Raw genomic sequence first — 27,673 nt, 5'->3', positions numbered from 1 at the left:
CTCCGTCGACGCCACCCCACCCCCACAATAAGTATACTTAATAGACTATTGAAATGTTCCAGTGAGAGGCAAATAGGCTCTAGCCACCTTGGAAATAATGCCTTTTACTTTGTTGGTCCTTTACTTTTACTTTCAGTATGTGGTTTCCAGCTGTTCTTTTAAAGAGACTTTTCCAGAAATGCAGTCAGGTCACTTCGTGAGACATCTGCATGAACTTCAGCCATTTGTCCAGAGATTACAGAAGAGAGGGCAAGACACTTTGGCTTTCGTCATGGCTAGAAGATTGTGCCGCTGGGAGGTGGCAACGGGCCCACTCCTTTGCGAGAAAAAACATGACAGCAATGGAAAACCAGCCTGGCCTCAACTATCAGCCAGAGAAGCAATTCCCCCTCTCCCTTGAAAAAACTACTCTAATGGACCTCTTCAGACTGCAGTGACTTTCTGGTCCCTGTCACCAGCTGGAAGAATAAGGGCCAAACAAGAGGAAAGATCAAGTTGGCTCAGCTGCACATACTTTCTAACTGCCCAGCTGATCTCCCTCTCCTCCCTTTTCCCTCTGCTTGCCCACTTTTCTTGCGTGTCTTGTCATTTTACATTGCAAACCTGAAGGCAGGGCAGGGCTGCCTCTTTATTGATGTAAGCCACTTCGGGAAATAATTGTCAGAAAGGCAGAATCTAAGTATATCCTATTATATAGAAAGGTAAGCACGTTCCTGACAACTCACTTCCTACCCTGGTGCACCTCCAGAGGGTGCTGCTGTGGAGGGAAGCCTAGATGAGGCAGCTTGTCCCTCCAGAGAGCGCACTGTGATCGAAAGCCCAGGCAGGGATCTGGCGCAGGGCAGGCGACAATGCCTGCCCCTCATCTTTACCCAGCTGGGATCAGGAGAAGAGCAAGTGGCAATGCCAGCTCCCCTCATGCAGCTGGGATCAGAAGCAGAGCAGGTGGTGATGCCCGCCCCCGCATTCACCCAACTGGGATCAGAACGGAGCGGAGCAGGCGGCACAGAGCAGGTGGCAATGCCCGCCCCCTTCACCGGGCCTGAATCAGGTGCAGAGCAGGAGGCAATGCCCACCCCCCTTCACCCAGCCAGGATCAGGAGTGGAACAGGTGGCAATGTCTGCCCCCCACCCGGCCAGGATCAGTCATGGAGGAGGAGGCAATGCCTGCCTGCCTGCCCTCCCCTTTCTAGAGCCTGTTGTATTTTTCCCCACAATGGGCTTGTTACTAGTAAAAGATATATATGTGAGGACAATTTAGGGCTGCAACCACTGGGGGTAAGGAAGGATCTCTGCAGCCAGCCTGCCTCTATGACAGTCAAGTCCTCTCTCTGAATTATCAGATTTCATTAAAATACTTCAGCAGCAATAGTGACTAAAGTGAACCCCCATGAACAGAGGCAGTAAACCTCTGAATACCAGTGCTGGAAGCTACCTCAGGGGAAAGTCTTGGCCTTGATATCTTATTCATTGGTCTTCCACAGCAACTGGTTGTTCACTGTGTGAAACAGGTTGTGAGGTTAGATGAGCTGCTGATATTGCCCAGTAGGACTACTCTCATCTAGTTACATAAACGACATTGCTACCCTCCTGGAGACACACGGAGGAATTCTACCCACTTCCTTAATCAGAACTAAACCTGCTCTTGCTGTTCAATAAGTACAAAGGCAATGGGAGAAAACCACATGCCAAGCATGTATATATAGTTACAAAATTCAGCAACTTCAATCAGAGCGTCTACCGGCATTCATGGTCTGTTTGTGCAGTTCTGCATTTCCCCTACCCGCACCCGACGTGGATCTGTAGACTCCTTCAGTACTACTTTCCTAACTGCAGAGAGTAAAATAAGATTTCTTTGCAGAAATCAATAGCCAGAGCTCCCTCCCAGCACATGAGAAAATAGGCATCCCGCCGCCCACTACAGCAAGTTACCCACTCTGGGAGAAACGCATGAGAAGTCCTTGTTTCCTTTCTACGGAAACTGCCTCGAGCTAAAGGCTTATCTGATGCCTCCCCTCTGGGAGTCCCATTCAAGACACTCCCCTCTGCCCCAGCTTATTACCGTTAGTTCCATCTGAAGGAAGGCGACTTTTACCGGCCGTTTGTTTATGGTTGCCATGGTAACCCGGACAGCTTCGGCCCGGCAGCGAGCTTGAAGACGGCGCTTTGGAAAAGAAACACGGAAGGGTGTGACAGAGAGGAAGCGAGACTGTGGGATAAACACAAACAGCAGTGGCACCTTAGAGACCAACAAGAGTTTCAGCGGATGAAATTTCAAATCTCAAAGCTCCCTTCTTCAGAGTTAAATCCTGCTGTTCGCTTGCAGACCAACAGGGAAATTTGACTCACAAAAGCCCATACCCGGGAAATCTAGTTGGTCTTTAAGATGCTACTGGACCCAAATCTAAGTAGCAGAAGGTCCAGAAGCAGGCATGTGATTGTTTCATTTGCTTGCTCCTCCAGGGTCCTACAACTTTTCCAGTGGGCCTTAATGTTTTAATTGCTGCTTGTTCCATTGCCATTCCATTAAAAGCTTCTTTACATGCTGATCTTTTAAATTTGAAGACTGAGCCAAGCTAGTTTTTTTCTAGTTGCGCGTCAGTCTAGCTTTGGTTTTACAAGACCTTTATGGTGTTGCATTCATAAAACAGCACTTGTTTGAAGAACTAGAGATTTATTGACATAGCTCAACTACTACTGCGGGCAAGAGCTCTGATAAGGTACACCTTTCCCTGCAGATGGCATTTGAACATGCTTGGAAAGACTGTACACATCCAGACTTGAGAAAGAACTTAGTAGAGGGGAATGCCTGGAAAGGGGTGATTAGAGAACACACAAAGCTGCCTTATTGTGAATCAGACCATCGAGGTCAGTGATTGCCTACTCAAGCTGGCAGCAGCTCTCCAGGGTCTCAGGGAGAGATCTTGCATATCATCATCTACCTGATCTTTTTACCTGGAGGCACTGGAGATTGAACCTCTGAACTTCTGCAAGCCAAACAGATGCTCTACTATTAAGCCATGACCCTTCAATATCACATGGCTGCTTCAATTAAAAATAAGAACCTTGTTGCAGTTTGGAAGCCAAGGCAGAAACAAACTTTCACATATACAGACCAGGACTAAAGATGGTCCACTTACTTGGCTGCAAAGATACAGCCAAGGAATAAGACAACCCATTTAACTTGGTTGAAAAAGCAGCACAATAGTGCACATTTCCTTGGGAGTAAGTCACAATGGATGCTGCGGGACTTTTCTGAGTAAACATACTTAGGATTGCACTGCGTGTCTATTGTCAAACCAGTTTCTATGTCATTTTTAATTCTGGCTGGGGTTGAGCAATGGCATGTCCATAGGGAGCCTGATTTTGAACTATGGGATCAATGTAATTAATTGCAAGAGAAAGCAACTGCTAGTTTTTTCTTACTGACGGTAAGTCACAGACCACAAAACATCCAGTTACACCTACTCTTGCATATGGAAGAGCAGGTACTGAGCTTGTGAGCCAACCTTCCTCTCTGATGCTCCAGTTTGACGTTATGTATAGCCCTTGGCAATGAAAGATTCCAGCAGAGTTTTGCTGGGGCAAAGGTTCTCAATTTCCAAGATTAAAATTTTTTCCCAGTGTTTTCACCATTTTACTAAATCAACACTAAATGTCAAGAGTTCCAGTCATGCTCTCAACCTCATTTTCATGAGAGCTGAGAGCGCACAACACAGATAAATGCCCCATGTTCAAAGCTGGCACTGCTACAAAACAGCAGAGAGTGACCATAACCCAGCAGTTCCAGCCTGGGATATGTCGTCATTCTGCTGTAACAAATCAATCCAGGTAATCTTGCTGTGCTGTTATTCTTGATTCACTTGGGAAACGGCTTTTAAAAGAACTAGTAGAAGTGTTTACACTAGCTTAAAGTGTATTTTAGATGAATAGAAACATGAATCATACACAAGCTAGCAAGTCAGGAAAGTTGTGTCTCTTCATCCGCTTTCTTCCCACACACCTCCTCTTCTGTGTCTGTCTAGATCAGGCCCACACAGCTTGTTCCTCACCACCCTGAACATAGGTCACCAGTTCTACGTGGTGGCTGAGGAGGGACTCAATAATTTCCTGGTTTTGCTGCTTACCTGGAAGGGGTGTTGAGCACCTGGTGGGACAGAATGTATTACTAACTGGCTTTGTTCAGTTTGGTGTGTCACAGATTCTGAAAGCCTACTTTTAAAATTAGAGGGACGGGCTGTATTGTTTATGTTGTCATTTTTAAGGCACCTAAAAATAAAAACTATAAAGAAACCATACAGTATATGAATGTCTCCTGAATAATTTATTTTGAGAAACCCAGAACTTTAAGTTAATTAGAAGCCGTAAAATTAAATCAAGAAGCAAAGGCCAGATGTGCAGCTCAAACAGTTGTTTTCTTACAGAGGCAAAAAGACCTTTGAGCCAGCCGTACAAGGAATGAACGTTAGAAATACGTAAAGAATGTAAACTATTTGGCTCAAGAATGCTGGCTGCTTACAGGCCAAAGAAAACTAACTCAATTTTTCTTTAAATGAACCCAAACTGTTTTTAAAATAACCTTTCTGCTGAAACTGGGTCTCTTATTCCTGATGCTGCATATTTGGCTAATGCTATATTACATCAGAGAAACATTAGCTGGCCAAAGTTAGACAATTTTAAATCTCATTGATTTCAGTGAGAGATACTCAAACACATTCTTCCCTTTTGCATACAGCTAGAATGTGCACTCTAATTCTTCCCATGAAGCTCAGGGAGGATGCAGGCACAGGACTGCAATGTGAAAAGTTTTCTTTAAAAAAAAAACAACTTTGACTGGATTGTGCCACTGTTCATTTTCTACTCACATTCTAGTAAAATATTCCAGAAGATATGAAAATACTGTATATGTTGTTTCTGCATTTGTAAAAAAATCATTCTCACAAAGTCCAAATTATTCACAAATTAATGTTTGTATCCCTAATCCAGCACTGCATCAGTGTTACCCATTTTTTAAAAAATACATTTGGGTTTGCTGTAGAGAAAGCAAAATTATCCTAGATTAGCCAACTTGAACTAGGACTAGTCTCACACAAAATGCTTTTAACATATGCGTAACAAATAAACAAATTTTGTTTTAATCAATATATATATAAAAGCTCTTTCCAGAAAAAGCTTAGACCAAATATTTTCACCTTAACTCAATTTCTGTATGACTGGAAAACACATCTAGAACAAAAACAGCATCCCTTTAGATAGGTTTGGATCAGTTGGGAGCTATTTAAAAGGATTACCAAATTAGCAATTCTTTTTGTCAAGTGAATCCCTCTAGAAAGTTTCTTTGATAGAAGAGTACTTAGCTTGTTAGAATAAATAGTTAAACAAGCCTATAGGAGAAGAAGTTTAGTTCCAAGATAGAGCTCAATAAAAATTTTGGCAAATTTATGCAAGCTTTCATTTCCTGTTCATGCGAATAAAGGAGTGTAATCAAAGGAATTTCAAAAGATATTCCAGTAGTTTGCATAGTGACTTAATTTAAAAATCCTGTTAGGCAACTTTTTATATATAGGTAGGTGCATGTTTTGAAATCAAGATGCAACTTGTGTTCATAACAACATTAAACCTTGTGACAAATTTAGACATGCACTACACTTAAGCCAATCAGACTATAATTTCACCTGTCTACAGACCATTTATGGAGCATAATGTTAAATGCAAATAAAATACAGGCTCATGCTAAATGGTCTGGAAAACTTGCCAGTTATTTAAATAACCAGAAATTCAGGGGAGGGGGGACCCAAAGATGGAGCTAAGGAGCTAGATGCTTTCCATTGTTAGATTAATAGCCTATCTGTCCCAGGACAGTTTACATTAACTAGCAGCCAGCAAGTCTCTGAGGCCTATGCTAGAGATCTTTCCCAAGATAGGCTATGCAAAAGTCTGGATTGGATCCAGACAGCTCTTTTACTCATTCTCAACCAAATTCCCTCCTTAATAAGTCCCCATCCCACATGGCTTTTGTACATGTAGGTCTCATGTGTAACCCAGCAGGCAGATCAATCCAAAATCAATGGATTTCCCAAGTCTGACTGGAAGCCAAGGGGCACGCATTACTCTAGTATTTCTATTGCTGTGCTTGTTCCCATACACTCTGCATCCAAACCCTGCCCCATAATTCAACACAATCTTGCTATAGCAGCCAAGTCAGTAGGCAAAGATCCTGGTCACCTCCTTCTAAAGAAACACCAATCCAATCCACAATATAGCAAAGAAAATACTCTGGTATTCCCCCAGTGTAAGCAGCCACTTTATGTCTGGGCTTCAAAGAGGAAACTGAACCTATGTGCAAGATATAGATTGTACCTAACCAGAACAAGTTACAGGCCCTCCCCACTCCTGAATGACAACACTTATAAAGATAATAGGCTTATACTTTTTTACACTGATCTAAATCACTTACAAAGCAGGTACTTAAAAACCACTTGAACCCAAATGACACAACCACTGAACCCAGCAATGTTCTATACTACTTCAGAGTGCACATAGAAGATAAAATGCTTGAATTCTCCCCTTACCCCTTGACTAAGTTTCCTCCACATATGAAACTAACTTGTTAGGGGAAAGGCTTTTAGCCTAGCTTTCTCTTGGAGGTGCTAGTTTTGCATTTACAGAGAAGTTTTGTATGCAAGGACATTCCAGTTACCTACTTTTCTCAAGTGTTTTAGTTTGTTCCAGATGCCTCATTCTCAGTAATCCTTACAACAACCCTATAAAGTAAGCAAGTAGTATTGTCCCTATGTTGCAGGTGGGGATTGAGGCTCAGAGCCAAGCTACAAGTGATGCCTTACACAGGTTGGACACTTGTCAGCTTACCTCAAGTTTTGATGGGAAACGTAGGCATCCTGGTTTTACAGCTTGGCTCTCCATTACAGCTGCAAGACCAGGATGCCTACGTTTCCCATCAAAACTTGAGGGAAGCTGACAAGTGTCCAACCTGTGTCAGGCGTCACTTGTAGCTTGGCTCTCGGAGACAGAAGCCTGCCTAAGGTCAAGTGAGGGGTGAACTTGACAGGAAGGGGGAGTTTCCAGGCATTATGCATATATGTGGTGAAAACATATCACCCTGGCTGCATATAAAACAGGAGTCTATTTTTTACATGATAAAACTGCACAGGTAACCTCAGTTAAAGCCTTCCACTTTTCACCTCACTCACCTCATTTTGTTTTACTTTCAGGGGCTCAGCCCACCAAAGAGGCGGCTTTCAGACCACGAATATGAGAAAAAACAAAAGTCCAGTTTCTGTGGGCAGTTACAATGAACTCAGCATATACATGGCAAGAGTTGCTATGGTGGCAAAGAATGTATGGGGCAACGTCCCCCATTCAAATGGCACCTCTGCCACAAGCTCACCTCTACTAGGCAGATACTAATTCTGATCCACACTGAAGGACTGTTTGAAAGGACCTCTGAGGTAAATGTTATGTGAAGCTCTCTGAACCCTTGCAAAATATTATTAAAACAGTCTGCAGTCATACAAACTGTACGTAAGTAAAGAAACACTCCGAACATGGTTTGAAGAACACACGGTAACAGGTCAGATTTAAAAAGGCACATGTAGCAACATGCGGGGGGAGGGGGAAGAGTGAGCAAATGGTTTCTAAACAAATGCTCAGCTTTCACAGCTTAAATGCCTCCAGAAGCCTTGCATCACTCTTGTAGCAGGCAACGCTTGATTCCCATTTGGCAGAGTGACTTATAGCTCTTCCCTTGAAGGCTTTCCCCTGTAGCAGTCGCAGATTGTAGTCCTGTCATCTGGCTGAGGCACAAATTCCATTCCATCCCGTATTTCAGGTCTGCTGGCTTGACGTTCGGCATATTTCTAAAACATGTAAATCGTGTTTAAAGGAAATGAAACAGCAGCAAGCTGTTCAACACAGCAAGACTGCTTCCCTTCACTCTAGCCATTGTTGTAAAGATATACAAAATAACTCTTGTCTGAGGGGGGCAGGGGATATAATACCTGCTGCACTCCAAGTGGATGAACACACATCTGAAGATTTCTGGTCATATTTTTAAACAGAGTTTTCAGTGCAATCTAACAATGTGCTGTTACATATACTCACCTTGAAAGCAGTGTGTTGTTTGTGTTCTCTCTCATGCACTTTCAAATTTAAGAGGTTGTATCTCTTGCAAACATTCTGGATTTGTGTCTAGTTTAGTTGATGCCAAGTATATTCCTTTTCAAAGATGATGAGTTGTATTCAGAGCTATGTATACTCTTCAGTTAATTTTGTTTAAATGTTCTAAAAATCCTATGCTCTGCTAATTTGGAAGGGTTGTTCTCCCATTAAAAAAAAAAGCTCCCTGCACTGAGAAAAACAGCATGTCAGGGAAGTGAAATTCCTCACCCTGATGTGCTAGTTTTCTTTATAGTTTAAACCATGGTGATGATCTCTATACATGAGGGAATATTAAAAAAATACAGAATGTTGGCCAAGATGACTTGGTATTTTTTATGTTCTTAAGTTAGTCTGATGTTCAGCTACAGGGAACCAAGACTTGCCAGGCTTTTCAAGCCCTCAAGTATTGTTAAAGATTGGAATCGTCAGGATTTACAGAAGAGAGAAAGCTAAGCAGTAAAAGTTAAGATTTAAAACCAGACTAACCTGGAACACTTTGAAATAGTAGCAATAAAACCGGTGAGGCTGCAGTAATACTCTTGCTGCTGCCTGACCTTCCTTAGCAATTTTCCTGACCTCCTCATCATTTTCCTAAAAAACAGGGCAAAAACAAAGAAGCAACATATAACTGATTATTCTGTGTCACACTGTTCTTTTCTGATGGTATAGCATTCAGAGAGAGGGGATACTCCAATTTTTCAGTACATGTAGGAATTCTGTGCACAGCTACTGAATGTTGCAATGGTACTCTACAAGTCTGCACATCCCAAGATGCTGCAATATTTATTTTTAGTCTTTTCATACTTCCCTCAGCAGTTTCAAGGCTTCAATAAAAATCAGCAGCCCCCAGCGCTATCAGAAGCAATTGGATGCAATTAAGGAGAGAAATTTCATACCATTTTTGGAAAGCTAACTTCATTCTTTTTTCTCCAAACCACAGGGAAGTGCACAGACAAGTTTGACATCTCTCACACAGATCTCGTTACTCAGAACACAGAGTTGTTATTGTCTTCTCCCACCCATGCAGCCATTACCTATTTATGTGCCAAGAGCTGTGTTTCATTAAGGTCATAGACACATCCTTGCTCATATAAGGAAATACATTTTAGAAGTTGTAGAATATGCAAAATTATGGATGTATTTGTACTTGTTAGTTCCAATTTTCAAACTTTGCAGTGACTTACCTAGATTAGAACTTCTGGGTCTGGAGTATTTTTTTAGTGACTACAAATGCCCCCATCTCTCTATTAATCTCAGTTTTTAAACCAGTATCACTATAATAGTGTTGGTGGTTTAGAATCACCTACTTCTCTAAACGGGATTATGCAGAAGCACTCTTATCTAGATGGAATCTTAGTCACTTACAGTGCAATCCTGAATGGAGTTGCACCCTTTAAGACCAGTTAACAGTTAGTTTACATGACCTCATCATTTCATAAAGAAGCTTTAGAAATCATAAAAGTAGAGTAAGTTATGCAAAACGAAATCCCTAATTCACGTATGTTTTTGGTGCCCTGAATGAGGGTTTATATCCACGGGACTTTCTAACACATATTATGTGCAAAATAACAAAATTAATTCACACAGTTTATTCTAGTTTTCTTAAGTCTAGAATTGGATTATTAGTTGGGTATGGAAGCCATATTCCCTTAGTTTTGATATTGTTTATTCTAGAAATCAATGTTTAGTTAAAAAGTACTAGCTACAATTCACTTACGTAAAGCTGAAAGAGCTGGTATGTTGTAGTAGGTACAATAAAATTACTAACAGTGCAGTCCTAAACAGAGTTACACTTTTTCTTGAGGAAGAACTGAGTAAGCTGAAGGTGAAGCTCAGCCTCGCACATATATTATTTCTGAAAAACACCTACCAAGCCTTCTTATGTGTAATTTTTAGAAATGGGAAAGTGATAAATAGAACATTCCACCAATTATTAAACAATAACATAATGTAAGGCAGTGCATAGCATTATTCAGTATCTATAAAGGACTGAACATGGAAACTTAAGACTCAATCATCTTTCAGCCAGGAAGCACACCAGATGAGCCTTGACCAGGCTGCTTTCTCACAGCTTAATACACTTCACAAAACTGTTGTGAGGGGAAGGTAGTAAGAGCTGCAGAGAACTTTGCACAATGAAATAGAAAGGTCCTAAATAAAACTGGGTACCTCCCTGGGATATAAAAGAAGGTGCACACAAGCAACCTCCACCACGGCTTCCAATTACAACTTTCCTTCAGCCCCCGACCACAGAACTCAGACAAAGCTTTCTAACAAATAAGAACCCAAAGCCTGAGGCCTGCAATGTCTTCCTTCCCTTATTGTGACCCAAGAAGAGAGACAGGAAATTGAAAGCCTGTCCCAGTTTGCAATCTTGTTTCTTCCTTTCCAGTGTTTGCCCTTTCTGGTAAAATAGAAAGGAAGGATGGGGCGGCGAAGTTCTAATCCTGCTTGTGACTTGGAAAGACGATACCTTTCAAATTGGGTGGATGGAGGAGCTATTTATACTGCAGATCATTTCAAAACAATCTACATCAAGCAGGAAAGGCTTCCATGAACCTGCCTTATACAGAATCAGGCTACTGGTTTGAAGAGGTCAATATTATCTCCTTTGACTGGTAGTGGTTCTCCATGGTCTCAGGCTGAGCTCTTTCAACATCTCTTTCTCCCTGATCCTTGTAACTGGAGCTACCAGGGATTACATTTCAAAAAGATACATGCCAAACAGATGCTCAACCACTCAGGTCTGGCCCCACCCCAGACGCTCCTATGTTTATATTTCAGCTTTTCTTCTGCCAGCAATGATGGTTACCTTAGCCCATTTTATTTTGTCTAGCAAGTCTTCCAAGTTTCTTTTAACTGGGACATAATGACTCCATGGCTTCAACGCTGTGTAGAAATGCTCATAGTATTGTGAATCCTGCTTCATCACAAGGCTGTCACCCAGTAAGAGGTATGGGAACCGATAGGCTGCCACTGTGCCATCTACACTCACTTGATATTTGTACTGTGCAAAGAGAAAAGAGGTGGGAAAGCAGCATGAACAATGTTTTTGCTCAAAATCAGGCCCTGGCCAAAATACAATTTCAGAAGTGTGCAAACAATTAAATTATGTTTAGTTTCTGGTCACCTTTCAGCCTTCATCTGGAGTCCAAAAATTGTACTTAAGGAACTTCAGCAGGCATAGCGGGGTTTCGTAAACCTCCCTTTGAACCACTGCACACAGTCCCACCTGAAACTGTTTGGGTGTAGCTCTTGCAACATGAGGAAGTATGATCAGAACAGGAAAACAAGGAAGTACTGATGTCAGCAAGAAGTGCTTGGAGTATCTGTGCAGGATCCTTTGACTCTTTGCTTATAGTAAAATTGAGACTATTTTTTATGTTACAAAACTCTGGTGAAGGAGGAAGCATTTTTCTATGTAGGAAAAAGAATAAAAGACTACATATGTATCTCAGTTAAGATGGTCCTATGTGTGTATTTGGATGCACTGGGAGGGGCAACAGTTGTCACTGCACAGCACAACAAAAATGCACGTGGGCAAAATATACACAGGTTGTGCAATAAGCTTTACATTGAATTGTGGTCTATGCCAGAACATCTGAAGTAACCCTCAATCAGGCAACAAGGGAAAGCAAAATAAGGAAATGTGTGTTTCCTTCTGGCATTATCAGGCCCCAATGACGACTGGTGGTATACCTTAAAGAAGTCAAAGAACCCCATCAGTGGAGCCTTTCCCAGCTCCTTCTCCTTTTCTCTGAAGAAGAAGTAACCTGTTATTCCAGCATCCAGAAGTTCTGGGTTTTCCTTGGAGAGCTGGGCCAGCTGAAGCCGTTCTTCTCGACTGTCTCGACCTCTGAAAAACCCTTGTTCAGTTTTGTTGTTCCAAACAGGGCCTGGAATTATCAGATAATAAAATAAAAATGGGGGTGGGGGGAGACACCCAAAACAATTGAACAAGTGATGCATTTGTTAGGAACAAAAGCTGTATTTACAGGAAAAGCTGACATTAGAAAGAACAATGTGATAAGGCAGGAGAGAGCTCTGAAGGCAAATTAAGGTCCCGTTCAGGTGCAAAGAGGAGGTTTGGACCAAGGAAACCAATAACCCAGGAAAAAGAAGGGGGTGGAGGGAAGTGCAATCAGAAAAGAAGACAGAAACCCTTCTCCTTCCCCTGTCATTTTGTTTCTGTGGGCTATTCTGAAATGTCCAGGTCAAAGTGATAGATTAGGAGGGCCTAGCATGCATTTGGAGTGGAATGGAAGAGAAATACCACTGTTTCAGGGCTTATAAATGCATGTCCCCTGCCTTAAATGCTGAAGTTTAAAATAGTGAATCATCATTCCAAGTCCACATTCCATTTGTGCTCAAATTCCAGCAGGAAGCTGCAGAAATTCCTTGCCTCACCCATCTATTATTTGTTTAAAGATTTGTATGTTGCCTTTCAGTGCACAGAGCTACCGCAGCAGCCGGCTATACAAAATAAAGAGAATATGTTGCATAACTTTTTAAAAAGAAGGAGAGGAGAGGCAGCAGCATTAAAGTCCCTGTACCCCAGCTGGCCAGAAGTACCTCTGCAAGTCACTGCAGCAGCCCTCCAGGAGTCACAGCGGGCAGAGTGTAATGCAACACGTGTGAAATTAGCGTGGCAGAACAACAGGGTGTGCGATTGTAGTCATATTGATAAGGGGCCCTACACTGTTATTCTGTTGTTCTTTAAAGGTTGCTTTAATACAATATAAACCTTTATATTTTTTACAATGTTAAGCTGTGTTAATATTTCTCTGCTATTAATATTTTAGTTCCATTTCCAAACAAAATAACATCCCAAGCCGAAAACCGCATGCTTGCCATCTAGAGGGAACAGCTTTGCAGTCAGCATTTTCTTTGTTATCATAGACTATTTTGTACAAATCACCTTCCGCGAACTAACACTGTTTCCCTCCCATTTGGAGAAATGCATCATTACCATTTACCTGTGTTTCCTTGAATAGACAGGAGGTCATTTGTAACACCACGGAGAGCTTCAAGAGCTGAGTGGGTGACGTCATAGGTTGGAAGTACTATATCTGCTGAATCTACAGAGCCACACCAAGAAAAGATAGGTAGAGGGCCGGGGCTGTCGTTTGCTTTCCTGTGTTCAACTGGCCAATCCCCAACATTAAGATAAAATTCCACATCAGGGAGATGAACCTAAGCAAACAAACAGTTATAAGCCATGGTGTCCTATTATTCAAAGCTTGGCCCCTAACAACAAATGTCAACAGTACAGACCAAACTGCTCCACATTTATACATACTAGAACCAAAAGTGGAGAGCCACTCAGTGAGGGGACAAAATCCAATAAATTGATATGTAAACTTTTATAAAGCACAACAGTGCCAAATAGTGCCTTCTCTTGTTCACTTCTCCCACCACACCTTTTTGCCTTATTCAGTCAACATGTATTCACTTGCTGGATAAGGAAACGGAAGCCCAAATAAGATGCATGTCTATATGAGGATCTGAGCGCATGCTGATTGCTTTCTGCTGAAGGTGCATTACGATGCTCTTCCCCCACCTACATCAGAATGCACATTTGGAAGCACATTCTTAAATGTGCATTCCATTAAAAAGAAGGCTGGAAGATTTCTTCACAGCATCCACATCTGGATGCATATCCAATGTATTCCCCTCCCCTATGAGGATGTAAAGGATCTTGTTAGAGGAGGGGACACTGGGCTAGAAAATTCCATAGGAACCATTCCTTGGACATTCACACCCAACTACCTGAGTGGCATAGCTGTACGACTTGCTTAAGCATACATCTGAGAATAAGAGAGGCAACTTTCAATCCAGGTAGAAAAATGAAGGTTTTCTAAAGTGTTTGGGGGTGGTTATCAAAAAGCAGAAAGAAGGGACGTCAAGAGTGCATCTTCCTTTCAGGGCAGTAAGGAAAGCATCACAATACACAGGTAAGTAGAAAACTGTATAAAACAACAGACGCAAAAAAGAATAACAATAAAGACTTCAATACTGAACAACCCAGAGTGAAAGGAATATCTCAATTAACAGAACATCAGAAGCCATTTTATAAACTGCTTCTTATCTAAGAGTACATTGAGGCCTGAGGATCTCCCTATTTGTGAAGGCCATTCCTTCTCTCTTGGCCCTTGAATCTCCCTGCATGCAATAAAGGATTTGTCTGAAATTGCAACTGTGCATGCCACCACTAGATAGATACTGGTCTGTTCAGGTGTAAGGTTTCCATGGTTCAGAGGACTGAAAACAAGCCATCTGCTCAGGCACTCCCCTCTCCTCAGAATCAACTATTTCCTCTCGTTTTGCAAAAATCATTCTTTGTTTTTATATCTGAATTGGCAGATGTTTCTCTGGGGTTCCCGAATCCTAAACTGTAATTGTGGCTGGCTCCACTGTATGGATTTGGCTATCCACATGGGAGACCAACCCTTGTCTATTAGATATAGCAACACGGATACATTTGTGAATAACTATAGAAGCATACCTTCCTTGCCAATGACAGCAAAATTTCATCAGAAAACATTTTGAAGTCTGTGTACTTCCCTAAGGAACGACGATAGATGCGATTACTGAGGATGGTGTAATGAACAATGGCTCCCATTCTTTGGCCAAACCTTGGTGGGACTTCAGAAAACATCCGCTGAAGATCGATACTAGGAAATGCACTGAAGTCCTTTATAATCTGAGGTTCCTCTGATGGACATGAAAGACTTTTCTCCCAAAGCTGAGTGTCTTCTTCTGGGCAGTTACAATATTCATGGTAAACAGGACCTTAAAAGAAGAAACCACTATATATGTGATGTCTAGCATAAAAGCACAACTCTATGATCTGTGTTAACTGAGTTTTTTACCCACTTACTGTCAGTTTCTGTTCCATGGATCTTCCCAAAAATATCCACACCAACTTCTGCCTTCTATGCCAGACAGGTTAACCCCTGTCTGACACTTACTAGTGCAGTCTTTGGTAGTCAAGAAATAATTAAACAGATAAAACTTCAAGTCACTTGACAGTCACGGTAGTACCAATTCCAAATCCTCAAAATGTGATGTCCAAGCCTTAAAATCACAAGTGATTGAGTAGAGTTGGAGTGCTGGTCAACTGACAGATCAAATGTTATAAGTTGACCAGTTATTTACATCATAATAACAGCAGGAGTATGGATCCTTTGCTCTATAGCCCAGCAAGGGTGTCTCACACAGACTCCTAAGTTGGGGGGGACACCTCTATTTTCTGCTTTTTCTAATATCACACGAACACATAAGAAAAACAACATTGTAACAATAATAAATTTAGACATGTAGGACATCCTACTACATCCTCTATTTGGTACAATAAGAAACATCATCACCTCTTGTCAACACATGGATGGCTTTGTACTTCTCAGATTTACACCCAAGTTGCTTATCTACAGCCATGTAAATTATGAAGAGAGTGCAGTTTCAAGAAATCTACTTTTCTTTTGGAGACTGTGAGGTGTTTGTATGAAATCTGTTCAATTTTCCATAAACATAGCCCTTCCAGTGGTGCCCACTATGGATGTACACGGATTTTTTATTTTTAATACCAACCAGTCAACTCGAAAAATTGAGGGGAGGGGAAAGAATCTTACCCTTCAGAATATAGGGGGACTGAGCCACATGTACATCGTTATAAAGTATCTCCACCTTGAGCCCTTCCCTGACGCTTCCATACATCCGATATCGCATAAGAAAGGATCCGTCCTTCCTATCCAAAACCTCAGGGACATGGATCTGAAGGTCTTCTTTTGGCGAAACTGGATCGATTGTCACTTTGAATTGTTTGCTTCCTAAGAAAGAAGACTGCAGAAAATATAACTAGGCATTTCACATGACTTGGCTTCAATACAGGTAATAGTTTCTGTCAGATTAAGTCCTTGAGGCCATTAAAGCCTTCTGAAACTCATTGTTCCTTACAACCAGCAGAAATATTTAAATCAGAGCAAAGCCAGAATTGTTCCTGCAGTTGGCCATCTAAGGATGGGCTATCTGACTGAAACTGTCAAAGCTCTTTCAGTGCCTCTTTAGCTGGTACATGTATCTTACTTTACGCTATGCCCCCAGCCAAGTAATACATCAAGGAATGGATCTCTGCAGAAGCACTGCACACATACTAGGCTTTAAAAAGTTCCAGCTTTAAAACAAAAGACAAACATGTTTGCTTTTTGCATGTTTGGGACTCCCTTTCCTAATCTACTAGACACTTGCTGAGCTAGGAAACGAAAAAGAGACCAAGCTAAACATGTTGTTAGATTAAGTAAGCATTTTATCAGAACTTCCCTCTTCTCTCAAAATGCCGTAGTTCAAGCTGAAAAGTCAAGCTTTCAAAATGTTGATTTTGTTCTAGTTTGAAATACTATCACCTATGAGTAGAATACTGTCTGCCAATTGCCATTTTCAATATCTGCATTAGTAAATAATCTTATTGTTGTGGTTTGTTGTCAGATTAGGGCCTGGAAAACCCAGGTTCAAATCATCATTCTGCCATGGAAGCTCTGTGAGTGATCTTGGACCAGTCACACACTCACTCTCAGCTTATTATTTATTTCATTTATAACCCACATCCCAACAACCCTGAGAGGTAGGTTAGGCTGAGAGTGTGTGACTGGCCCAAGGTCACTCTGCAAGCTTCTGTTGTAGAGTGGTGATTTGAACATGGGACTCCCAGATTCTAGCCCAACAATCTAACCACTACACCATGCTGACTATCACCTACCTTGCAGGGCTCTTATTGTGAGCATAAGATAGAGAAGGTAAGAATGATGCTTTAAACCTTTTTGGGACCCCAATTTCTAATAGAGTATGGGGACGTTCATGTCCAAGTCTGTACAAGAGCAGAAAATCACAGAACTTAGTCCTTACTGATTGCTAAATACTGCCACCAATACCCAAATGATAGGCAAATCAGTCATAAACTGAAACAGGCAACCAAAAGAACGACAACAAAATAATGTCTTTTGTGTTATGCTTTCATCCCAGTGGAAACAAAGCAAGGAAAGCAAGTAGAAATCCTAAAAGAAAATATAAGTACTTGCAGATTGATAAGCATAGCAAGCACCACCAACAATATAAATGTTGTAAGTTTGGTGGCCAAGTCAGATGAGGAATTTATTTCATCAAATAAGATGACTTTAAGGATGGAAGCAGTAGAAAAGGGATGTAATAGACCAAACCTTGGAACTGAACAACTGTCAATCACCTACAGTAGGAAAAGGAAACAGAAGCAACCCATGTTAACCTATTTGTTAGGCTTCAATGGTAACATAAAGGCCCAATGAATGTCAAAATGAAAGAACATTTAAACACCCACTGAAATCAGTGGGCTGAGACTGAAGTAACTCTGCTTCGGATTTCGCTGCCAATGTCATAGAAGGCAGCTTTGCCAAAGGCAAGTAAAAAGCACAAATCTTGATATCTATTTTCTTTTAACAACAACATTCAATTTATATACCACCCTTCAGGATGACTTAACACCCACTCAGAGCGGTCTACAAAGTATGTTATTATTATCCCCACAACAAAACACCGTGTGAGGTGCGTGGGGCTGAGAGAGCTCCTAGAAGCTGTGACTGACCCAAGGTCACCCAGCTGGCTTCAAGTGGAGGAGTGGGGAACCAAACCCGGCTCTCCAGATTAGAGTCCCGCATTCTTAACCCCTACACCAAACTGGCTCTCTTGTTTTAAAGAACAATTAGCCTTTAGGTCAGCTTCAAGAACTCAGAACATTATTGATGTTAAAACAGATAAACACATTAAAGCTATTTTACTATTGTTAATCTGTTCCATTGGAAACACTGCATGTAATGCCACTAGCTACAGCGCAAGTGGAGATGGCTTAGCTGCAGCGTGAAGACCCATCTTCCAGCCTGGGTAAAGTTGGCTATGGGTGCGATCCACAGGCTCCCTGGGTGGTGCAAAATTGTGATTCATATGTTGGCTCTGTGCCTTCCTACTTGCTTGAACTGACACAGTTCCAAGAGCTTGAGGATCCAGTTCCTTTTGCTCATGGGAAGGGTGTCTTCTTGTGGACACATCTCACCTGGTTATTATTTGTTACCTTGTTAGCACTCATGTGGTAAAGGAGACAGCTGTGGATATGAGGGGCTGTTTGTCCTTTGAGCCATTAGTAACATTTTTGAGCTAGCACTTTGCTTTTTGTGCATACAGGAACAGGAAAAGGATGTGTTCCTAACATCTAGGATCACAACCACTGCATCCCTTCTCAAATCACCCATCACTGCAAATTGTTTGAGCAACAGAGCAGTACCGATGTCCAACAGCTTTCTGCCAATACTAAAGTACACAGCTGTGTTTCTCAGTAAAGGATAGAATAGGTGGTTTGCCTTATGGCTATAACAGTATTTAGATGATGCCCAGGGCAAAGAGGAAGTGGCTATCTGACTCTGCCCTGAAGTGCACAATCTTGTCATGGCGGCCACTGCTGTTGCCAGAGAAAACTCAGCCATTGTTCCTGAAAGGAAAGAGGAAGGTCCCAGCTCTCACCCAGATTCTGTTCCCTTCCAGAAGTGGCTGGACTGGAGAGAAGCATCATAGTCAGGGGTCATTTCGTAGAAAGAGAGCTGGAGGAACTCATTAGCATATGCCACGCCTCTTGCCATCACCAGAAGTGTCATTAGTATAACTGATTTGCATATGCCACACCCCCTGACATCACCTATTCTGGCTGTTTTGGACCCGATCCTGGCCATTCAGGGCCGAAATTGGGCCCAAAATGACAAAAAGGGGCTGAAAATGACTGAAAAGGGACCCAAAATGGTCAAGATCGGGCCGCTGATGAGCGGGAGTGATCCACCATCCATCAGAGGCCCGATCCGGGCTGTTTCGGCCCCAATCCAGGCCAAAACGGGCCCAAAATGGCTGAGAGTCAGGTGGGCGGGGCCACCTGACATGTGACCTCTTTGGGGAACTGCCGGAACTGCGTTCTTGTGCGTTCCCCCTCGAAATGAGCCCTGATCATGCTTGTGATGGCCACAAAAAACTTAGCATCACAAGATAAAAAAGTGGCTAAACTGGGTAATATTATTGAGAAGCGTATGCAATATTCAGAGAGATTTATGTTGCAAGTGGATGTTTTTACTTATTTGTAAATGAAAAATCATTTTCTTTTCTAATTTAAAAAGTGTAATGATGTTTGTCAGCCACTTACTGCTTAGGTGGCCTGGCAATAAAGTCTGGTTCTCCAATTGCAGGTGAGTCAGGCCTGGTTTCCGCCTCTTCTCTGGATGATGCATCACACTGCCTTAGGATGTGGCAAGCTATTAGCTGCCTGGTCATTTCTGGTTTTCAACTTGAACTCAGTTTTGAAAAGATGTGAAAGAATATTACTCCTATTTTGCTTTTAGCCAGCCATCTTATTATTTTTTTCTAAAAAAAAAAAGTTTCCTCCTGCTGCCCTTATTTGCAATGGAAGGAAAGGAGAACAATAGAGGTTGCTTCGGGTCCCCACAGGGGAGAATATAAATGAATGAAAAAAGCTGCACATATGCTGGGCATCTTTCCCTAAGACTTGTAGGAATGAGATAGTTTAAAAAGCAAAAAAGAGAGCCTCTTGGTAGGACCAGAGAGATTAGATAAAAAATATTCTTGTATGGTCTGAAGATGCCCTGATCTTGATGGCCCAGGCTGGCCCGAGCTTTTCAGATCTCACACGCTAAGTGACCCTGGTTAGTCCCTGGATGGGAGACTACCAAGGAACAGCATGGTTGGTTTGCTATGCAATGGCAAACCACTTCTGTTTGTCACTTGTCTCGAAAACCTTACTGGGCTGCTGTAAGTTCACTGCAACTTTATGGAACTTGCCACCACCATGGTCTGAAGGTAGATGATGCAGCAGTCTTACTGAAGCATACGTGGGTGTTAGTCTGGTTAGTGCCAGGATGGGAGATCTCCTGGTAAGCCTATGTGCACTACCTTAGGTTCCATGATGGAAGAAAAGGCAGGATATAAAATAAAAATAGCACTATGATACACAGCCTGAAATTCTGATATTAAACTGAAAGCCAAAACTCACTATCACACTTTACACAAGATCTAAAGAAGTGAGCTGTGGCTCACAAAAACTCATACCCTACCACAAATTTTGTTAGTCTTTTAGGATCTACCGGCCTCTTGCTCTTTTCTACACATTACACAGAGTGCCACTATAACCCTGCCTCTTAAGGCTGAAAGCTATATATCAAGAGTCCCCAATCTCACTGAGTCTGTGGGCACTTTGCAAACTTAAAAAATGGGAAGTGGGTGCCACCGCAAAATGGCTGCCACGGGAGGCAAACACCAAATGGGTGCTACCAGGTCACTGGGGCCCTTCACAAAATGCCAGGAACTGCAAGCCAAGCAGCCTTCTAGGGAGGCAGCTGTTTCTGGAAGGGTGCTTCCCTACAGACAAAAGGTGTTTCCTCCTGGATTTTTCTGAGGCACAGAAGAAGAGGAAATCCAGAATTGGCTCTTTTCTTTGGACAAGAAGCCTGGCCAGGAAACGCACTGCTGGTGCCCATAAATGCTATGAAAAGTATCACTACTCTATACGCTTGGTATTTACCTTTAAAACAGCGCTTGGTTCAATTTAATGGAACTGGAACTACAAAGGAATGCTCTGCAGTGGAACTGGTACTAATTGAGTAGAACTGTCCACAGTTCTTGTCAAGAGCACCTTGGTTATGTCTTGCTCCAAACCTTGCCTCCTTCAACCTGCCTGTTTCTGCTTGCCCTGTGAACTTGAGTTGGCCCTTGAAAGTGCTTGTCTGGCCTCAGTTCCTTCCCTTTCTCTGGTATCCCTACACCTCATCCTTCCAATACTTGTTTTGCTGGTCTTAGCCTTAGGAAGAAAAAACGCACACAACACGCCCTGTCTAGTTCTCCAGTTATAAAAACTCTGCTGTACCCGAATCTAATTTCATTCTAATAAGAATACAGGAGCTGCAGAGCTTCATCAGATTAATGGTCCATCTAGTGAGCATCTTGCCAGCCCCAGGAGTCAACCTGATGCTCCCAGAAGGCCCACAAACTGAATATAGAGGTGAGAGGTGCCCTGCCTCTAAATATTGAAGTTTCTATCCTCCCTTTGTCTAACCACCTTTTAAAGCAACCCGAGCTAAATATCCTGTGGTGGTGAGTTCCACAAGCATTGTGTGAAGTATTTACTTCTGCCTGATGCTTATTATTTTTATTGGGTCTAGTATGTTGGAAAGACATAGAGAAAAAAGTATCTCTATCCACTTGCTTCCTACACTTAAGGTAGAGTGCGCTGACATCAAAGGAGAGAAACAAGATCAGAAGGGTGCTTAGCCCTTCTGTGGTTTATTGGGCAGAAAACAGAGCCATCCCTTACAGCTCAGCTATTCAAATACGATGCCACCTCTTGACAATGGGACTGTCAAAAAGCCGTTACCAGTTACAGCATCTTTTGGGGGGTGTCGCAATATTAAAATGGCTCTCATTCATGCTCAGTGGTGCTCCATTTGCGCTTTGTGTCTGCATATCACTTGGTCTATATATATTGCCTGCATGCACAGAGAAAAGTGTACTTTTTAAACAGGGCAGTAGTCACATGGGGCTACTTAGGAAGATGGTAAAGAAGCTTCCACAGGGATTTATTTGCTTGCTTTTTAATGCTGTGGTCAAATCATTATCTGGGGTTGGCTACATTATATTGTATTACGCCAGCCCTAGAGGAACTTCATTGGAAATGATTACCTGTTTTCTGGTGAATGTGGAAATAGCCATCAAGTCACAGGCAAATTATGGCACCCATATAGGGGTTTCAAGGCAAGAGATTCCTTGCTGCTTCTTGGTGGTCTCCCGTCCAAGTACAAACCAAGACCAACCCTGCATAGCTTCCAAGATCTAACAAGATCAGGCTAGCCTGGGCAATCCAGGTCAGGGCACATTTAGACCATACTAGAATATATTTTGGCTACTAAGAGGCTCTTCCTTTTTCTTTTCCTCACTCCTGCAAGGCAAGAGGCCCAGCATGTGTGCAGTTTATATATGTGCCCTGGACTTCCTTGGTGGTCTCCTATCCAAACACTAATTTGGCTTACCTTCTGAGATTTGATGAGATCAGGCTAGCTTGGCCACTGAGGATAAGGTGCCTGTTTGCTACAAGGCCCAATTCAAGGGACTGAATCTGATCATTATATTTAAAGCCTTCTGGGAGCAGCATAATTCAAGGACCGTCTTCCTCTACTGTGGCACCTTCAAGACTGTAGCACTCACCCGTGGTTTCCTCACTCCCCATGTGGTTCCAGATAAAGTGTAATGCAACGGGGGCTTACAAATGGAAGCATATCTCCACCTTTCCCCTGCATTCCCCTTGTTATGCAAGAGTGGGTTTTTTTTCAAAAATCTGATTGACCCAGAACCTGCCCACAAGTCACTGAGGTAAGCAGTGACTTCTGAAGCGATGCAGACTTTTTTGAAGATGGAGAACATGGTTGTTGTGGGTTTTCCGGGCTGTATTGCCGTGATCTTGGCATTGTAGTTCCTGACGTTTCGCCAGCAGCTGTGGCTGGCATCTTCAGAGGTGTAGCACCAAAAGACAGAGATCTCTCAGTGTCACAGTGTGGAAAAGATGCAGGTCATTTGTATCTACTCAGGAGGGGTGGGGTTGAGCTGAGTCATCCTGTAAGAGTTTCCCAGGGTGTGGAATGCTAATGGCAGGAGGCTTCACTGTATCCTGAGGAGGTTCTTTTGCATATGGATTGGTACTTGATGTGCTAATCTTCTCTGCAGGGCTATTGTCGGGGATAGAATGTTTTGTTAGCCTGGTGTTTTTCAGAACTGGAAACCATGCTCTGTTCATTCTTAAGGTTTCTTCTTTCCTGTTGCTAGTAGAGCAGCTAGTCAAGCAGCTAGTTAAGAGGAGAGACAGCCAGGATTCTACGAAAGGCAAAGCTTCCCACCAGCAATATAACACGCAAGGAGAGAAATGCCATCAAGACCCTCAATGCAGATCCAGACATCATCATTCTACCAGCTGATAAAGGCAATGCTACAGTGATCATGAAAACAGAGGAATACAAAAAGAAGATTAAGGAACTCCTGGACCCCTCCACCTACAAAAAACTAAAATGAGATCCCACTTGCAAAATCACCAGGCTAACAAATGCGCTGATCAAGAATTCCTCACTACATCCCAACACGCACAGAAAACTATGCAAGACTGAAGCACAGCCACCTAGACTATATGGACTCCCCAAAATACATAAGGATTCAGTCCCACTCCGACCCATTGTGAGTGCCATTGGTTCACCGACATATGAATTAGCTAGACATCTGGCAGATCTCCTGCAGGACCACATCGGGAAAACCTCGTCTTACATCAAAGATTCAGCAGATTTCATCAACAAAATCAGTTCTCTGAAACTCAACCCACAAGACATACTTGTCAGTTTTGATGTTGTATCCCTGTTTACCAAGGTTCCAGTAAAAGACACTATTGCACTTATTAATCAGATTTTCCCAGAGGATGTAACAGCCTTATTCCACCATTGTCTGACAACCAGTTACTTCCAATGGGACAACGAATTCTATGAACAGATGGATGGGGTGGCCATGGGGAGCCCACTCAGCCCAGTTATAGCAAACTTCTACATGGAACATTTTGAAAAAACAGCTCTAGAATCAGCACCCCACAAACCTAGTGTATGGTTCCGGTTTGTGGATGATACATTTATCATTTGGAGCCATGGGGAGGAAGAATTGATGGGGTTTTTGAATCATCTCAACAACATCCACCTGAACATACAATTCACAATGGAGAAAGAAATCGAGGGAAAACTCCCATTCCTGGATACCTTGGTCATCCACAAAGCAAACTTTCAGTTAGGTCACAAGGTCTACAGGAAACCAACTCACACTGATCGGTACTTACACAAAAACTCCAATCACCACCGCCGACAGAAAAGAGGCATAATGAAAACATTAGTGGATCGCGCAAGACGGATATGTGAGCCGCACTTTCTCAATGAGGAAATTAATCATCTAAACCACGCACTTCAGGCAAATGGCTACTCCAGAAATGAAATCCAAAGAGCAATCAAACCCAGGATGAATCAAACAACCAAGGAAAAACAGTCTCCTACAGGAAAAGTGTTTTGCCATATATCAAAGGAATTACTGATCAGATGGGAAAGCTTATGAAAAAGCATAACCTTCAAGCAGTGTTCAAACCCACCCGAAAAATACAACAGATGCTACGATCAGCAAAAGACAGTAGAGACCCCCTCACCTCTGCAGGAGTATACCATATACCCTGCAGCTGTGGACAAGTTTACATCGGGACCACAAAGCGTAGCATCCAGACAAGAATAAAAGAACATGAAAGACACTGCAGACTTGGACAACCTGAAAAACCAGCAGTGGCTGAACATAGCCTAGCGCAAACAGGGCACAGTATCTTATTCCACGACACCAAAATACTGGACAACACTTCCAACTACTTTGTCAGACTGCACAGGGAAGCCATTGAAATTCACAAGCATAAGTAAAACTTCAACAGGAAAGAAGAAACCTTAAGAATGAACAGAGCATGGTTTCCAGTTCTGAAAAACACCAGGCTAACAAAACATTCTATCCCCGACAATAGCCCTGAAGAGAAGATTAGCACATCAAGTACCAATCCATATGCAAAAGAACCTCCTCAGGATACAGTGAAGCCTCCCGCCATTAGCATTCCACACCCTGGGAAACTCTTACAGGATGACTCAGCTCAACCCCACCCCTCCTGAGTAGATACAAATGACCTACATCTTTTCCACACTGTGACACTGAGAGATCTCTGTCTTTTGGTGCTACACCTCTGAAGATGCCAGCCACAGCTGCTGGCGAAACGTCAGGAACTACAATGCCAAGACCACGGCAATACAGCCCGGAAAACCCACAACAACCATCGTTCTCCGGCCGTGAAAGCCTTCGACAATACATGGAGAACATGCTTCTGATGCATTCCCTCAGGCAGCATCAGAGCCACAGTGGTTTGAGAACTTTGGAGAAACTGTGAGGGGAAAATGGGACAGTGATGGATATGCAACAAATGTGTGAGGAAGCTCTGGAAGAGACCAATGAAGTTGGAAGCCCACACCAAAGTAATAAGGCTATCTAGAACATGTTTCTACTTGACTAGCTGCTCACGGTGGCACACAATTCAAGAAGCCCCTACGCACCATCTTTTGGGGGATTCTTCAACTCCATACTGGGAGCTTGAAATGTCAGGAAAAGCCTGCTTCCATCATCTAGCTGCCCGCTCAACCCAGAATGGTACCCTAAAAGCTTTTGCAATGCCACAAGAGGTTCTGGATGGTGTTGCTAAATGTTTATAAACTTGCTTCAACTTCTTTTACATGCTTTTAACAAAGAGCCAGCACAGTGTAGAAGTTAGAATGTTGGAATAGAATCTGGGAGACCCAGGTTCAAATCCTCACTCTGCCTTGGAAGCTCAATGGGTGACCTTGGGCCAGTCACACACTCTCAGCCTGACCTACACCTCATTGGGGGGGGGGGGTGCTGTGATCCCCAAATGGAGGAGAGTAGAATGACACTGTAAGCCGCTTGAGGTGCTCACTGGGGAGAAAAGTGGGATATAAATTTTTCGGATAAAATACAGTGCTCATCTCTCCATCCCGTGAAATAGTTTACCATTGATTCCTGAATCCCAAGTTGCTTTTAAAAGGGCAGAAGCAGACCAGCCTGTTTCTCTAAACACTTATTTCCAGGTTACCCCTCATCTAGAGCAACCCTAATGCCTAAAGAGCAAGATTCAGGTCCAGTAGCAATTTAAAAGATTTCCAGGGTATGAGCTTTCAAGAGTCAAAGATCCCTTCTTCTGATACACAAAGAAATGGAACTATGCAGGAGACCCGGGAAATCTAGTCGGTCTTTAGGGTACTATGCCACAGCAGACCAACACGGCTACGCACTTGAAACTATCCTAAGGCCAGCGTGTTTGAACTTTCTGTGCTCCTGAAGCAGAAAAATGTCTTGTGCGGTCCTGGAAACGTTTCTCGACCACCACACTGCGCGCCCCAGGGGGAATAAGCGCCCCAGAAACGCGCCAAGGGCGGCAGAGCTGCTCGGCCCATTAGACCACGCGGCGCGCCATACCTGGCGGGGAGCGCGTGAAGTTGCGCCCGTCGGGGTCGACGGCTTGGATGAAGAAATACCTCACGGGCAGCGTGAGCTCGGCTTTCAGGCCGGGACCCCAAACCAGGCTCCTTTCTGCGCTGACCGTGGCGGGGAGAGGCTCCGTAGCAGCCTGCCAGAGAGAAAGCAGCGCCAAGGCGGCGGCTCTTAGCAAGAGCCTCCGAGGCCTTCTCTGCTGCGCGAACAACACGGCGCGGCTCGCCATCCTCCTCTTGGCGGGGCGCAAAGGCAACATGGCAGGGGAGTCGCATCCCTCCCGGCTGAGGAAATGCCTGCACATTTTCCTACTTTTCTCATAGTTTTGTTGGGGAGGGGGGTCCGAGGGCTGGATTTGATTGGAAGAGGAAGTGACCAATCATGAGGGACGGCAACAGGCTTTTTCCTCTCCAAAAAGTGCAACTGAGGAGAAGAGCAGGATTTGAGTCCAGCGGTACGTGGGAGACCAACAAGATGTGCAGGGTAGAAGTTTTCGAGAGTCAAAGCTCCCCTAAGGTATCAGAGACGTTCTTCAGGCATCTGAAGAAGGGAGCTTTGACTCTTGATGGTTTCTAAGGTCCCGCTGGACTCAAATCCTACTTTTCTACACAGACCAGCTTTCCTGAAGCCAGCACAGGAGAACCTCCTAAGAGCCTGGTCCACATATGAGTTAGCCAGCCCCGTAAACGAATTACAGCGAACTCATGTTCACTATGGCGATATGCACTTTCAATGCACTTTATCAATCGTTTGAGGTGGATTTTTCTGCACATGAAAAAATCCATTCCAAATGATCTATAAAGAGGATTGGAAGTGCATTATCCAAAGTGTGCAGAATCACTGTGTGCTCATGGACCATGTGCTGAAAGAGTCTTCTTGTGGTGCCTTGAAGACAACCAAATTTGTATTCCAGCAAAATTTGTTCTGGAATAAAAATGTGCTCCTCTTTCAAGTGGCACAAGAGTGCTTTTTATTTTTGCTACTAAAGACTAACACACCGACTCTTCTGGAATTACAAGAAGCAAAATCTCTCCCCCCCACCTCCCACCTTATTCTCCAAGGGATGCAAGCGTGATGATCCTTTATTGTTTAATGGTGGTTGTCCTCCTCCATTCCTAGATATACATAAACCCCTGGAAGCTGTTGTCTGTCCTCAGCTAGTGCCTGACTGCCTTGGTTAAGTGACAAAGGAGAATAAATTGAAATAAAATCCTGACAAGATGGCAGTGATGCTGGTTGGTATCTGCTTTGGAGGGGATTGCTCTTCCAGTGTTGAACTGGGTTCAGTGTGAAGAACTTCAAAGTTCTGGGAGACCAGGCG

The 27,673-nt window shown here is 43.1% G+C and overlaps 1 protein-coding gene across 1 annotated transcript in view; it reads right to left on the bottom strand.

Moving 5' to 3' along the window:
• The window catches only part of POGLUT3 (protein O-glucosyltransferase 3), a 28,465-nt gene extending 1,884 nt beyond the window's left edge, over positions 1-26,581 (bottom strand). Inside the window, exons 1-8 of the mRNA XM_054974448.1 lie at positions 26,338-26,581; positions 15,810-16,007; positions 14,684-14,970; positions 13,155-13,371; positions 11,878-12,074; positions 10,991-11,185; positions 8,665-8,769; positions 2,063-2,209 (exon numbers count right to left, since the gene is read on the bottom strand). Of these exons, the coding sequence (XP_054830423.1) occupies positions 2,063-2,209; positions 8,665-8,769; positions 10,991-11,185; positions 11,878-12,074; positions 13,155-13,371; positions 14,684-14,970; positions 15,810-16,007; positions 26,338-26,581 (1,590 nt within the window). The remainder of the gene's footprint in view (positions 1-2,062; positions 2,210-8,664; positions 8,770-10,990; positions 11,186-11,877; positions 12,075-13,154; positions 13,372-14,683; positions 14,971-15,809; positions 16,008-26,337) is intronic.
• Positions 26,582-27,673: the final 1,092 nt, after the last annotated feature.

This window comes from Eublepharis macularius, chromosome 3 (assembly GCF_028583425.1).
Source record: "Eublepharis macularius isolate TG4126 chromosome 3, MPM_Emac_v1.0, whole genome shotgun sequence".
In the NCBI taxonomy this organism is placed as follows: Eukaryota; Metazoa; Chordata; class Lepidosauria; order Squamata; family Eublepharidae; genus Eublepharis; species Eublepharis macularius.
This window is presented reverse-complemented; position numbering and strand designations above follow the sequence as displayed.